At 36.5% G+C, this 16,011-nt stretch overlaps 1 protein-coding gene across 1 annotated transcript in view; it reads left to right on the top strand.

Moving 5' to 3' along the window:
* LOC581059 overlaps nucleotides 1-15,178 on the top strand; it is a 31,909-nt gene extending 16,731 nt beyond the window's left edge. The window contains exons 14-28 of the mRNA XM_030995931.1: nucleotides 244-516; nucleotides 867-985; nucleotides 2,637-2,862; nucleotides 3,623-3,739; nucleotides 4,147-4,268; nucleotides 4,697-4,843; nucleotides 5,651-5,836; nucleotides 6,338-6,487; nucleotides 7,048-7,302; nucleotides 7,693-7,842; nucleotides 8,469-8,578; nucleotides 9,034-9,317; nucleotides 9,650-9,716; nucleotides 10,014-10,272; nucleotides 11,141-15,178. Of these exons, the coding sequence (XP_030851791.1) occupies nucleotides 244-516; nucleotides 867-985; nucleotides 2,637-2,862; nucleotides 3,623-3,739; nucleotides 4,147-4,268; nucleotides 4,697-4,843; nucleotides 5,651-5,836; nucleotides 6,338-6,487; nucleotides 7,048-7,302; nucleotides 7,693-7,842; nucleotides 8,469-8,578; nucleotides 9,034-9,317; nucleotides 9,650-9,716; nucleotides 10,014-10,272; nucleotides 11,141-11,494 (2,819 nt within the window). The 3' untranslated portion in view covers nucleotides 11,495-15,178. The remainder of the gene's footprint in view (nucleotides 1-243; nucleotides 517-866; nucleotides 986-2,636; nucleotides 2,863-3,622; nucleotides 3,740-4,146; nucleotides 4,269-4,696; nucleotides 4,844-5,650; nucleotides 5,837-6,337; nucleotides 6,488-7,047; nucleotides 7,303-7,692; nucleotides 7,843-8,468; nucleotides 8,579-9,033; nucleotides 9,318-9,649; nucleotides 9,717-10,013; nucleotides 10,273-11,140) is intronic.
* Nucleotides 15,179-16,011: the final 833 nt, after the last annotated feature.

Below are 16,011 nucleotides of genomic sequence, written 5' to 3'. Positions count from 1 at the left end.
AAGTATTCATTTTGAAGTAACCGAACAGGCAACGACGCCTAAAGTAACTACAACTGTGGAGACATAAACAAAATGCAGTGTTTGTCTTCTTGCAATCTAGTGGCCCAAAGAGACTCGTCCGGAAAGCATCATTTTATCGTATACAGACATGGCCATCGTTTAGTAGAATTTTAAGCTAGTATTTACACCCCCCCCCCCCCCCCCACTTTAAAGTAATTATTTTATGTTTTTGGTTTGTTACAGAGCTAGAGCCGATCCGAGTTCTATCTTCACCGACAAGTCTTACGATACACGCTCTTGAACGTGTGGAGATGATGTGTAGCTTTGAGAATGCGATTCGGTTTGAATGGCAGAAGAATAACGTAACGGTCCCTGGAACTGAAAACCAGCGTGCATACACCATCGCATCAATGACCCCTGCACATATCGGATACTACCGCTGTCAAGGTGAAGGCAGGAATCAGAATGGTGCTAGTACCGTGGTTTTTACTGATCAGGCTGCCATTTACATCAAAGGTAGATATCATTTCCCTCTTTCTTAGATTTGGCAAATTAAGAACATGATTATAACTCTGATTATAACTCTATTTGAATAATCTTTGTATAATTATGGAGCTTCTGGATATTAATGTTGTCGAGATTATTTGGACTAGTCATATAAAATACATCCAACTGCTCGATTTCGTTTGGAATCATTCATCAAGATTCGACAACAATGTTTCTCTTTTCCAATATGCCCATTAATCGATCATTAGTCATAATGACGAGGTTCTTATTTTGTTTTCTAATCAATGCGCCACAGACGTTACAATAGTCGTGAGGTGCACAGCGTAACATTATAGAAATCTTTATCATTGTTTTTTCAGAGTTATCTAACATAATAATCGAGAATGCCAAGTTTAATATCAACGTCACATCGTCAGGGGATCTGTCAGACATTGCATCTCAATATTACCAGGATGCTGCGGAAATGGTCACAAATTACGTGAGAATTATTCATTTAAGAAATTATTAGATTCTAAATTTGAAATTGGTTGATTCATCAGTATTGAGGAATACATTACATCATTATTCCACTTCAAAATTGGAAAGCAGGTAGTGCCGGGATACTTCCTCAAGTCTTGTTTTAATTCTGCCGATGGATTAGAAGGGATGGATCGTATGATTAAACGAGTGATGAACATTACCAAACTCAACACTGTTGGTCATAATGGTGGAATACATTTTTTTTACCCCGATTAATGGAAAGATTTCAACAATGATTTATTCCTAATAGATCTAGAAAATAGTATACATTCTCAGATTTTATTTAATAATAGTTTGTGAGTGTCTGTTTTGCGTGACTGCTTAAGCATGTGTATGCTACTATGCTAATCAACTAGGGGACCTACGTCCTTAAGTCATAACTGACAGTAATGAGGTTTAATACCTCATAAAAGGGCACTAATAAAGCATATCGACACGGTTTTGATCCTGGGGGCTCACAGTAATGAGGCCATTGCTTAGCCACTGAATCATGACTGTACGCAGCAGGGGCTATTATTCAATAAAATCTGAGAATGCATACTATTATCTAGACCTATTAGGAATAAATCATCAAAATCATCCCATAAATTGGGGTAAAAAAAATTATTTCACCATTATGACCAACAGTGTAGGACTCATTCTGTGGCCATCCCTTTGTACCGTAACAATTCGTTATGTAAATTCATTTCACACTACTGCAAAAGAAGCATATCACTAACTAGGAACGATAACCTCATTATTAAAATAATATTAATAATAATAATAATGGGTTATTTTATAGCGCTCATGTCAGTCAGATTTGACCCTCCTGGCCCTCCCGATTATTACCCTGGCTTTAGCACGGCTGCCATACGGCGCTCTAGCATTTTAAGGAATAAATTTATACCAGGTACCCATTTACTTAACCTGGGTGGAGTGTGGCAAATTAGATCAATGTCTTGCCAAAGGACATAAGTGTGGCGGCGGGACTCGAAGCGTGGACCTTGTGATCGACAGTCCGGCGACGTATCCACTCAACCACAACACCTTATACTCAGTATAACCCTAATTAGATAATTAAATTTGCAGCAAGTCGTAAGAATTATTATATTTGGACAGCGTTATACGAGGACTGCTTTATGCACCATTCCTCCCGTTGCTAATGTAACGGTTTAACTTATTATTCGCCTCATTAAAACATTTTACATTCAGTCCTCTCCCTTCTCTTCATCCGCCTTTCCTGTTCTTTTCCTGATTTTTTTTCACTTCAATTTTGACCTTTTCCCTTCTCTTCTCAATGACTTCTACCTTTACTTTTTCTTCTTTCTTTTCCTTCGGACGGAAAGTTAGTCAATCGGAATATGTTAATCAAGTTACTTGTGATACCCATTTGCCATGCCAAATCGATTATTATTATTTTGTTCCTTGTGATATGCTGGTGTGGTATTGGTATATGTCGTTGTATGCGTTTGCTTTTTGTGTGTCGAGAGTTTGTATATTTCAGCCTAGGCTGCGAGACAGCTTTTGAATGAATATGCCATTAAATACAATAGGTGAATTCAAATTATAGTTCCTCCTTCCATGCCTTTTGAAGCTTATCCTTTACTTGAATTGCTCATGATAAATCCTAGGTTCAAACGGGCATGGTGGAGACGGGTAATTTTGAGGGAAATTCGTTGTACGTGGTACCCTCCAACCTTCGCGAAGGAAGCATCATTGCTGACCTGAATATGTACGTCGAAGACAACGAGACGTCTTCTTTCCAGATTCAACAAAGTGTCGAAGAATCCTTCCTCGACTTGTCGTCCCGGCCAGACGGAATACTTGACGCATCGATCGTCAAGGTTATCAGCACCGGTGAGTTTCAAAAGCATCTGTTCATTTGCCGTTATTGTAGTACTCTGGGCAAAATAGGTTTTGTCGATTACCAGACATTTTACTTCTGCATTTATTTCGTCAAAAGTATAGGGTTACGGTTAAGGCTGAAATTTGGGCCTTTAGGTTAGGTTTTTGGATGAGGGTTAAGTGAAGCGCCGGGTCCAGAGAACTTGAATATTGTATGGAATATACCGCTTAGCAATGGCCAGACGAGCATGTGTCGTAAACATAATCTTACCAGGAGTTCGTTCTTCTCATTTTTCCACAGCAAGAATATTACACTATAACTAGTCGCAATATTCAATGTAACTGTTAGGCCCTTTGTCAAAGATTATAAAACTTCCTGTCCGATGCCTTTTTTCAAATAATTTGTAGATCATATGCAATATGTGTCAAACTACACAGTGCCCTAAACCTGTATGTCAATGTTAACTTCTTTTACTTTTGTAAGTAGCGCGTAGCAACGTAAACTCCGACGATTCGACCAATGACCAAGACAGTCGTCAACAGTGGTATGCGTTAGCTAAGGTGTAGAAACAGTGGGTGTCTGATGCCCACTTAACAGACATCAAAGCTCTGTAGCAGCTGTAAAGCGACCATTCTCGTACAGTAATCTGATGATCAAGGCGTAATAGGCCTTACAACTCGCATGATTATCATTTAATGGAAAATGAACTTCACTCTTTGAAAGTCATTCAACTAGCCTACATTTCACATGCATCCTCTGTTTCCACTGCAGCAATTTGTCCCAGTTTTACATGGGTGTCAAGATTCGGTGAGGCTCTCTTCGCGAAGGGAGAGTTGAATTCCCGGTATAATTCAACAGGACGAGATTGTCCCTTCAATACAACTAATGGTAATGATGCAAATAATTGATGGTGATGTTGATGTTAATAAAAGTAAATATACGTTATATAGCGCAAATTCTACACACGAATACCTTGTTTCAAACAAAGCACTCAGGAAGTACAGTAAGTTCAATCATTTCGAAGAGCAGAATTTAAAACAAAAATAGTACTAGGTATTTAGTCATATGCTTTAAAATAAGGTGTTTTGATAGCAGAAAATCTGAAAAGACTTTGTTGTTATGTGAAAATTTCATTAACCTTCTTTGCAGTATTGCTAATATGGACACGTTGGTATTTTTTCTTCAATTTCGTCATCATGTTCTTGTTATTCCTTAGCTGCATGCAGTATGTGATTAGTAATTGGGTATGCTATACGAGTTTGTTTTCTATTTTCTTTTTCGTCCCGCGATGGTAGCGCACCAGCCTGTTGCTACAGCCTTGTGTGTTGGAGACATGATTAGCAGAGCCAAATGGGTACCTGAAAATAACTGTGGCGATTTCAGGAATGTAACAGAGCTGTTAAAAGATATTGATAATGTAAGACCTACTGTTTTATGCCGTACACCACTCTTTAAACTGGATGTTCTGTGAAAAGCTATTGTACTTTCAATTCTCATGAAATATCCTTGGTAATTCGTATCAGTATTTTCTTCCACAAAACTAAATTTTATTTAGACAGTCCTTCTTGTTATTCTTTTTAAAGAACGATGGCTTAATATTTATACAAGTTTTCGTGCAAAGTTTTTGTTGGACCGTCAATACCAAATGATAGCTTCTCACCCTCTTTATTGTTGATCTCTTTGAAACTAGTTTGAGTCATAGCCCATCCGAAAATATTAACATTGAGTAGGCTTAAAATTAGTTTTCATCTTGTGGTACGTATTTCTTGATTCCTTTATAATTCAGTATCATAAATAGTTTCAAGTACATACTGTACTTACATGCGTTTGTCATACATACTGCAGGTTGAGATCACCGAGGATACGGTTGAGGAAATTACAGATCAAGTTGCGATCATTACCACAAACACTGAAGAAATCACCGCCTCGGATGTCACCCTAGTTTCAAACATTGCCACCGACGTAGCAGCTCAGAACAACAGTGGGAGAGAGGTGAGCACTGCCTCATCCTATGGTCGGTATTTTCTTCAAAGTAATCAGATTTGTCGATTTCCCTGGCGTATTTTCATGTCTTATTGATTTACAGATGTCATGGATGGCCGCAAATTAGCCAAAAGTTTGTTGAATTAGGATCTTAAAAATCATCAAGTCTTATTAGTCTCAATATGATGTAATGGAATTGAGTTTGGAGCTAAGAATCACGTTTTTAAAGGTTATACTTGTAGGAAGGACAACCCCTTTGGAATAATGACGTAGCGAAGAGGATTTGGACGATGCCATCTTGCCATCAATGTTTCATATATATATATATATATATATATATATATATATATATATATAAATACTCTAAGTACATCAATTAAGATCAAGTTTTAAACTTTCATGCTTGGATGGGCACATTAAGTTTAATGTTAGAAGATCTGATTATTAAGAAAATTGCAAAATAGAGCAAGTTTCCATCTAAATTTTAGAGAACATGTGCACCTGTAAAACATTATTGGACTGAGCACTGGTTGTCAACTGTAGTCTGAGGACTGCATGATTTCGACAAGCACGTTCAATATGTTTCTCCTCTCCACCCAAGTTCGTGAACTCATTTATTGTTAAATGGCTATGCTCACTTATGCATGTTTGGTAGGATTCCCAATTGCATATCATTTTAAAAGATAATGTATATATATTTATGTTGATAGATTAAAAAATAAATTTGTATTGAATATTGATTTGAACATATGAACTGTAAATAGAGCACTCTTCTTTTCTTTCCTTGTTTGTTACATTTTATTTTTGTTTATAAAGTTTACTGCTGTGGTGACGAGCATTGTCAGCAACATTGCCTCGGTTGACATGACCGAACTCCAGGAGGCAGAACAAAACACCAATGCGATCTCAAACATTCTCATGGCCTACGAGACGCAGCTCAACAACGTCGAGGTTGCAGAGGGAGAACCATTCGATGTAGCGGAGCAAAACATTGCAGTTCAGGTATTACATTTTTTATCACGAAATCCTGTGGTGTCCAAGGCTTATTACAGGATTCATCTGTTTACTGTAGGTAAAGGGTTTTAATCAAATGTCTTTCTGTAAAGGGATTCTGTACCTTTACTTCATTGCAGCTTGAACGCAATTGTTTGGAAGAATGAGCAACACGAAGGGAACGAACTCCAAATTGACAAACTAGTCACAGAATTCTGATTTCAATGTAAATTTTAACGAAATCATAATGTGGAAATCACTATACCCAGCATACTGCAGAGCACTACTGCAAAATGATTTCTCCTTTTATCAGAACAGAAGGAAGCTATGTTTCAAAAGTACATATTGGAACAAGGATTCCTGAGACAGTATAAAAACCTTAAAGGAATTTAACCTCGACATGATTTTAAAAAAGTATTTAGTTCGTAAATGGAGTTTGCATACTGTCTTATTAACATCATAAAAACACACCAAGTGTAGAAACAAGTCGTACAACTCTTTTTTTTTAAGGTTCGGAGTGTACCCTCAGAAGAGCTAAATCAGGGGCTGGTCCTTTCCCTCTCTGGGGATAGTTCTACAGACCTCTCTGGTTCCAACATTACCGTCAGAGCAGGAGGGGATACCCCTTCGGAAGGAACCAGTGTCGGTCTTATAGCTGAGGTAATAGTCATCAAATAACCTCTACATTGGTCCTTTATGTTTTCCTTAAGCTGTTCATTATGGCTTTCAACTGTATTTTGATTTTAAAACATTCAAACCTATCTTAGTGTATACTTCTCTATAGTGGCCAATTTCTCTGCTTCCGTTGGATGGCATCAAAATAGTGGTTTGGCTTTTCTGAGTTTTTTTGCAGAATTTGATGCATCGACATTAACTAATTAAATTGTATATAATGTTGTATCCTCCAAAAGATTGTTAAAATTTATCTTTCAATAAGTCCCTCAAAAATTTTTCTCATTTGAGTTGGGAGGGACCGGCTTATTAAATATCTGAACCGCGTACAACGTTTTTCTGGATGTAATTTGTATGGGAGACGGGACTTTTAAGAGATTCATAACACATTTACCAGCAGATGTTTTCTGCCCCATCCCACTATTATTTCCTCATTACTGTTTATCTCCAATGATCATCTTTGCTAAAAGATAAATGTACATGTATAAAGTGAGAATAGGACTGAAACAGATTTGTTTACTTTATCCATATTAAATGTATGAAAACAGATAAGCTTTCCTCCTGAAATCGCTGCCATCGCTTCAGGAGCTTCAACGGGCAATGTTAACAACACGAATATCAACATCATCATGAGTGTCTTCTCCACACCGGCACTGTTTTTCTCACCCTCGCTTCTTAACTTCAGCAATGAGAACCCAGGTGTCAATCGGACCGCCAACACACCTGTCATTCTATTAAGTGTCGGTGGGGTAATTCTTGCAGACCTAAACCAAACGATTAACCTGACTTTTACTGCTTTGGTGGTGAGAACTCTTTATTATTTGACAAAAGAAACGTGTTTATTAGCCGTAAATTAGATTTAACTACCATTTAGGGTCAACATATCTATTCAGTTGTGCTCGAAGCAATATCAATTCTGCACCGAAGAATAAGAATATAGAGACCGGAATTAGCGTATGCCCTAAGAAGACATTCCTGACTTTAACCACGGACCCATCCCTAATACTAAACCAAACACTAGTCATATGTAGTGTTTAAAATATTAAAAAGTTTCCATGAACTTGCCCAAGAATCTGTAATATGATGTTAAATTCAAAATAAAACACAGTACATGTAAAATTTACACATCAGCTTTTTCTTTAAAAGCCGTAGGCAACTCCTAAAAATAAATAAATATGGGTTTTTTCCGACAGCCTGATTACGAGAATCAGACGTGTGTTTTCTGGGACGAGGATGATTCAGAGTGGTCCTCTGATGGATGTCATCTTGTTCTAGAAGACTTGGAGACCACGGAGATCTACACGTGTGCATGCGATCACCTTACCAACTTTGCGATTTTAATGGTAATGCACACCTAAACTTTAAAAATTAAGACCCAATAACAATTTTTTTATCTGTAATTAGGAAAAATGACATTTCCATATGTTTTGTACACAAACCACGAAAATGAGCGATTTTCGGGCTGACATGCAAAGACAAAACGTCACGTGACCTTGTAACTGTACCCACGATTTACAAAGAATCGTTTTAAAAGATGCGCAAGACTCTAATAAAAAAAAGTCAGCGAGCAGCAGGGCGCCATCCGTATGCGTTCCCGAACAATTAGAAAAATCGCGGAGGAGGGCCCTTATTAGGGTTAATGTGTAAATGCTTTGACAGTCTCTTCTTAATCAGTTACAATTTGATATATATTGTGTTCCATATCAATGAAGTCAGGATCTATAATATCAACTATAATAAATATAATAGTAATAATGATAATAATGAAAAAAGTAATGATAATAATAATAATAATAATGATAATGATGATAATTATAATTAATACTGTTCTCCCTGAGGGCCCTGTATTTCTATCATTTTCAGCTGTTCTTTCGCTATGTTCTCTTTTTGACCCTGTCTTGCGCCAACGACATCCGTTTCAAATTTTCTCTTTTTTTTGTTTTCCTCCACTTTGACTATTTCCGTGCAGGATATCCATGATGTAACTACCGAGTATACCTACAATATCCTGAGCTACATAGGGTGTGCAATCTCTACTGTATGTCTACTGATCGCACTTGTGACATATCTCTGGAATAAGTAAGTCTCGCTTCACTTCAAGACTTCTTTGAGAAAATTGGTCTTTTGGGGTTCTTATTTTGTTCCGGATTAGGCAAACACATTTTTTTTTTTTTGGGGGGGGGGTGTTTGTTTGTGGTTGGTCCATAAACGAACGTATCGTCACTAGTTGTCACAGGTAAGATATTTTAAGAAACTGATGACATTTCTTTCCTTAATTTACGCTAAAAGTGGTCTCAATATGTCAAATGTTTGCACCCTGATCCAAAAAGGGGCTTTAAAACATAACCATCATGACCGTTTCCCTTTGACTTGTTTATTATAAGAACTAACATATCTATTTTGCGAAAGTTGGTAGGCTACTCTGTGACTCATATTGTAGTTACTCATTTAGCTACTGTCGGAGGCATGCACCTAGAGATTGCATAATTTACTTGTTCAATATGCGTTTGCTTTTTCAACCTTCTCCTCAACAGGAAGCTACGAAGTCGTCAGACAAACAAGATTTTCATCTGCCTGTGCGCCACCATGCTGGGCCTGTACACCTCGTTCCTCGCCCTGCTTGTCTTGGACACTACGCGAGGAGATACGGAGGTGAACGCGGTAGCGTGCGGGTTTCTGGCCGGTGTCATCCAATTCTTCGTACTTTCCTCCATTGCGTGGATGGGAGTGGAAGGCATCAATACCTACCTGGTCATCGTAAAGATCTTCAATACATACATACCAAACTTTATGGTCAAGGCCGGTCTTGCAGCCTGGGGTACGTACATATGGCAATTTCGACACTATAAATACTAGACCAGTGTAAAGAAAGATCTTAATTCCCTGCCGCCCCCCCCCCACCCCCAAAAAGAATGATCTACTATCACTCGCCCATCATGGAAAACAGATATTCTACCAAATGTAAGAATTTTCAAGAATCTCCCAGAGAAGTTTGGGCTACGTGGTACGATCAAAGCTGATTTCCTGCCCTTCAGTTCGTAAAAAAACGATTAAAAAACTGTTTACACATCGAACTCAATGTCTAAGTGGATCACCCTTCTGTTTCATAACAACTTACCCTGAGTTTTTGTCTTTTCTCTACTACTGTAGGAATCCCTGCGATCATTGTTATCCTGACTGGCGGTATTGCAAATACAAACTATGCCAGGGAAGATGTGTAAGTAATAATATTTACAAAGGGCAAGATCGCAAAAACTTTTAAGAAATCAACTTATAGTCAGGTGGTTTAGTGAAATTACCGTTACTTGCTGGATAAAAGCACCATGTTTGGTACAGGGCTTCCTTATATAGGACCTACTAAACGATATTAGGCTAGGAGCCTATAAGACGGAGAATGACTACAGCATTAGATTGTTTGGTATGCGTGCAGGCTTTATGTTATTAGTGTTGTTCATTTACCATCAATTTACCAACTAGATAATGTAATTGTAAATGTACCTGCCTCCCAATATAGCTGCTTCCTTCGCCTCTGGTCTCAAGTCGGCGGCCTTCTGATACCTGTAGCCGTCGTCCTGATCACCAACATGGTCATCTTTATTATGGTCATCCGACAGCTATCAAAATCGGCTCAGATAGCCGGAAAAGCAAAGAAGGACAAGGATGGGAAGCGCGAAGAGATGATTGAACGCGTCAAGAATGCAGTGACAATCCTGGTATTGATGGGGCTGACTTGGACGACTGGATATCTCCTACTAATCGAAGCCTTTACTCTGGTAAACCCGTCCTCATTGACACTGACATACATACACACATCTTTAATCTTTTAAAAAAAAATATTTTCCCAATCCCTATTAATCAAATTGATTTCATTTACCATACCTTCCAAAAACTTTTTATCTGAACAAAGACTTATATTAAATACACACACACACACACATATATATAATTCACTTCTTCACTATGACCGGTTTCAATTTATAACTCTCTGACAAAATAAGATGAAACTGGTCATAGTGAACCCTAACCCAAGCCAAGGGTTTTTATTTCCATTGTAATTACATACATATATATATACATATATATATATATATATATATATATATATATGTGTGTGTGTGTGTGTGTGTGTGTGTGTGTGTGTGTGTATGAGTATATACAGCCATATGGAAAAAATCAATAGACTAAGAAAGGTTACCAATACTTTTTGTTACAAGAATGAATTGAAAGAATTCGATAATAGATGGACACTATCGCTTATTTGCTTCGGTGAGTTATTCTACATTTGTGTGTCATTTACTCGCGGAATATGATACCCCACCCCCCCCCCCCCCCCCCGTCCCCCCTTCCGGATAAAAGTTTTGAGTCGGTTGAACAGACTGCAAATATATTTTAACAATAAACATTACAACATGAAAGAAGAAAAAATTGGATGCAAACATGAATTACAGATTATTTCTATGTCCAATGTTAAGAACGCAGGGGTGGATCATCTTCTTCTTCTTCTCATCATCTCCTTCTGATTATTTGTTTCTGCTTCCTTCGTTACTTCCGATAAACAAGGACTTTGTAAAAGAAAAGGCACAAACTGTAAAGGCTTTAAAGACAAAAGAAATTCGATTTGATCCATTGTCTCTTGTCCAGGTTGTCCAGGCCTTATTCATCCTGTTCAACTCCTTCCAAGGTCTCTTCATCTTCATCCTGTACTGTGTGCGGAAGCCTCTAGTCCGTCAGCAATGGGGTTTGACCTGCTTCTGGTGCGATGGAGAAGGTACGGGGAGTGATGGAAGACGGGTCTCATCCGCATCTGATAGCCTGACTACCATCTCTAAGTTCTTCAGCAGCAGACGTGTGAAGAAGTACAACGTTCGCGAGGAGAGTCTAACCGGAGTTTCAAATGGCGCAGACTCTTCAGTGTCAGCGTCAGTCTCCAATCCAACATATCATGACCCCGACTTTGGCACTTATACCGAACCCTCTGACGAAAGCAAAATCTAATCTCAGTGGATGAATACAAATCCCTGCTAAGCTCCTTTATCTCTAACGAGATTCCTTCAACTCTACTTTTGGTTCGTAATATAGGCTCCCACTCCGGTCTCTTTGTAGGTCTTCTTTTTTAAATACTGTCGGCAATTAAAGCACTATTATCCCTGACGAAATTCCTTATATTAACTTTTATTATTATGCCACATAAGTGGATGAAAGCTTGCCTACTAAATTTCAAGGTTGGTAGAAGCTTAAACGACATGTTATAATTATCCAAACCAATGAAAGTTTTCTGTATCACTTCTAGTTTTAGTTTGTAAAAGAGTTCCCATAGGTTTGTGGGTTTGTCTTCTTTTTTAAATGCTGTCGGCAATTAAAGCACTATTATCCCTAACGAAATTCCAAACCTTCTACTTTTAGTTAGTAATGTAGGCCCTTCAGGCTTCTCTAACTGTCTTTTTCTATTAGTGTTATAGTTGTGGGCAATTAAAGCACTCTAGCCCTAAGCCTAAGGAAATACCTTAGATTATACTTTAATTTGTAATATACAGTCGCTTAGTGTATCCTCTTTTGATTTTGATGTCAGCAAAGGCAGTACTCATTCAAGACATCTAATATAAACTAATGTTTGTTAATGTATAGACATCAGGTAAATTTAAACGTAATGGAGCAAGTTTAGGAGGAAAAAAAGCTACAGATGTGATAACTTTATAGCACACTGATAAATATTTGAGACTTGTTAGTCTATATTGACTATTGCTTATCTAGTACTATTGTATATCTTTAAAATCTGCCTTTAAACTGGTTCACAAAAACACACGTTCGTTCATTTGTTTACGCTGTACATACTGAAAGAAATGAATGAGTTAATATAATGTATGATGAATGCTTCGTCAACATTGGCATTTAACTATGAATTTGAGCAGAATTAATTTGTGTTTTTATGTATTACGGAATGCTGGTCATTCAATGCTTTTATTGTAGTAACTTGTATAGTACATTTTAAAAGTAAACTTGCATGCAGCTGACTTAGAATGGTCGATATTACATGCCCTTTTGCCTTATGGAACAACATTGAGATTAGTCGCATGATATACCATAAGAAGCGTGTTAGGTTCCGATTAAAGCTGAATGAGATATAATTTGCGACCTTTCTCATCTTTTTTAAGTCTGTTGGAAGAATATGATGTTTGAAATTTGTCCCTCTCTAAAACGTTTAGACCAAAAATGTCATGACACATGTGTGTGTAGTCCCTTTTTTGTTTGGAAGACGTATCAGTTATTCGAGGGTTATTCTCTTCCTAATCTGTAGGTTCGATTAATGTATGCAATGATGTAATACATAGATGAGAAGAAATTTGTATGATCCACTTTTATTTTTTTCAAGCTTGCTATAGATGTATAATAATCAAATCTATGCCATACACATTGGTGACATTCTTCTGGGTTGTTTTGATATTTTTTTCGTTATTATATGGATTAATGATCTCTATATTAGCTTAATTTTTCAATCACTGCACCCTCTCAATCATTTCAATACTCTATGAACAAGGTATATCGCATTGTAATTTTAGTTTTATTAAATTTGCACTGTTAATAAATGTATTAAAATCAATCATGTACATTATGTCCAACCATCTACAGACAGGCAGGGGATTATAATAGGCTCCTTAATATTAGGTAGGTGTCATGGTCTAGTGGATACGTCATTGCACTCTGGATCATATAGCTCGAGGTTCGCGTCCCGCCACGGCACTAATATCCTTTGGCAAGACATTAATCTACCTTCGCCACTCTCCACCCAGGTGAAGTAAATGGTTACCCGGTAGGATGAAATTATCTAAATGTTTTAACGCCTTATTATGGTGGCTCAGCTACTGCCGGATAATTATGATACTTTGTTTTAAGTGCAGTATATAATCATATAGTAGCTGCGCTACAGAGATAGACCTATTCATAAGTACACAGAATGTCTTGCTGGATAATAATATAACACTTTGTATTAAGCGCAGTAGATTATATTCATATAGTAGCTGCGCTGTATAATTGGACTTTTTCATAAGTAATAATAATAATATCGAATATTCAGGAGCCCTAAAAACAATAAGTACTATAGTGCTTACAAATACAAATATATGAAAAGAGGACAAAAATGTACAGCACAGGAAATATATCAAGTAGATCATTGGGGGAAGGGTGATTTTGAGGGATGTTTTTTAAGTACACAGAATGTCTTGCTGACAAAGATATAAGGAAACGTATTTTGGTCTCCAATAGCAGCTACTGCAGCGCAAATTTTGTATTGTCAGTAAATAAAATCTTTTACCTATTATAACATATGCAGACTTGTATTCACGTATTCAATGTATGATAATGATATTATATAAATGGACTTATTCATAAGTACACAGAATGTCTCGCTAACAACAAAATGAGGAAATGTATTTTGGTCACAAATGGGAGCTACTGCAGCAGAAATTTTGTATTGTCATTAAATAAAGTCTTTTACCTATTATAACATAAGCAGACTTGTATTCACGTATTCAATGTATGATAATGATATTATATAAATGGACTTATTCATAAGTACACAGAATGTCTCGCTGACAACAAAATGAGGAAATGTATTTTGGTCACAAATGGGAGCTACTGCAGCAGAAATTTTGTATTGTCAGTAAATAAAGTCTTTTACCTATTATAACATATGCAGACTTGTATTCACGTATTCAATGTATGATAATGATATTATATAAATGGACTTATTCATAAGTACACAGAATGTCTCGCTGACAACAAAATGAGGAAATGTATTTTGGTCACATATGGGAGCTGCTGCAGCAGAAATTTTGTATTGTCAGTAAATAAAGTCTTTTACCTATTATAACATATGCAGACTTGTATTCACGTATTCAATGTATGATAATGATATTATATAAATGGACTTATTCATAAGTACACAGAATGTCTCGCTGACAACAAAATGAGGAAATGTATTTTGGTCACATATGGGAGCTACTGCAGCAGAAATTTTGTATTGTCATTAAATAAAGTCTTTTACCTATTATAACATATGCAGACTTGTATTCACGTATTCAATGTATGATAATGATATTATATAAATGGACTTATTCATAAGTACACAGAATGTCTCGCTGACAACAAAATGAGGAAATGTATTTTGGTCACAAATGGGAGCTACTGCAGCAGAAATTTTGTATTGTCATTAGGTAAAGTCGTTTACCTATTATAACGTATGCAGACTTGTAGTCACGTATTCGATGTATGAGAACGATACTACAGTATATTTCTTCCATGTGCTTTTATCACGATTATTCATGTTATACTCCGGTTATGAACTCCTTAACCACCACTTGTAAAGACAAGCCATCTATCCGCAACTATGTTGTATGTAGTTTCTTCGAATTCAAAACAGATGAAGTAAATATTTTGTCACATCATTTTGGTGGAGTCTTGATGAGTGGGTTGAGACTATTCCATGAAAGTGTCGTAGATTTCAAAAAAAAATCTTTCTCTTTAGATAGCTGTCTGTCCGAATTGCTCATCTACTTTATAAAAGTGAAAGGTGTTTCAAAAGCACAGTACTTATCATTCCTGGTTTCCTTTGTCTAACGTTCTTTTCGTTTACGCATATAATTCCAAACCTTAATAAACTGAAGTTGCTGGTTTTAAACCTTGGCTTTAAATGTGTTCATTGCATTTTTGTCTGACTTTCCAATTATTTATATTGGTTTATGTTATCACATTAAGTCTTCATTTCATTCCATCCATTGGGTGTATTGAGAAGAAAAAAAAGTCCAAATGTTTACATTTTTATTAATTTTACTCCATATATCACATTGATGTGTTTCTTTTCAAGTTGAAATTGAATAATTTCATTCATCTAATTTAAAAAGAATAAATTAAGTGATATTCAAATAATAAATCACAGGATTGTACTACCAGATTATTGGGGGACACTGGCATGCATAAGGCTAGTCTTATTGTTGGAATAAGGTTTTATCAACCAGGAGCCTCTTCTAAAATAGGCACCCATTTCAAGTTCAAGTTCAAGTTCACTTTCTACGATAATTTCATTCAAAATATACAAACGTTAACAAACATATAAAAGTTACGAAATAATATCAATATATTATAACTTGAGAACAACATAAACGGAGAAGACGAGAAAAACAAGGGGGGTCTAAATATGTACTGAAAGTATTTGGAGACATGACAGGAAGGTTGGGACTTATGTAAAAGTCTGTCTCCATTGATTTTATCACAATAACTATGTATATTATTCAAATCATTAATAAAAAAAAATTAATAGGTAGGCGGGAAAGAGGAAATAATTTAAGTCGGGTCGATTTCCCTCATCTATAGCACATGCATGCACTAAGAAAGAAAGAAAGAAAGAAAGAAGAAGTGGAAGAAGAAAGAAAGAATGAATTCATTTTTTTTTTAGATATAAGATGAAAAGGTGAAGATAATCTCGTGAAGAGAGGTCAATGATTACAAAGAGGCCAGGG

The sequence above is a fragment of the Strongylocentrotus purpuratus genome, unplaced genomic scaffold, assembly GCF_000002235.5.
Source record: "Strongylocentrotus purpuratus isolate Spur 01 unplaced genomic scaffold, Spur_5.0 spur5_scaffold_3, whole genome shotgun sequence".
NCBI lineage: Eukaryota > Metazoa > Echinodermata > Echinoidea > Camarodonta > Strongylocentrotidae > Strongylocentrotus > Strongylocentrotus purpuratus.
This window is presented reverse-complemented; position numbering and strand designations above follow the sequence as displayed.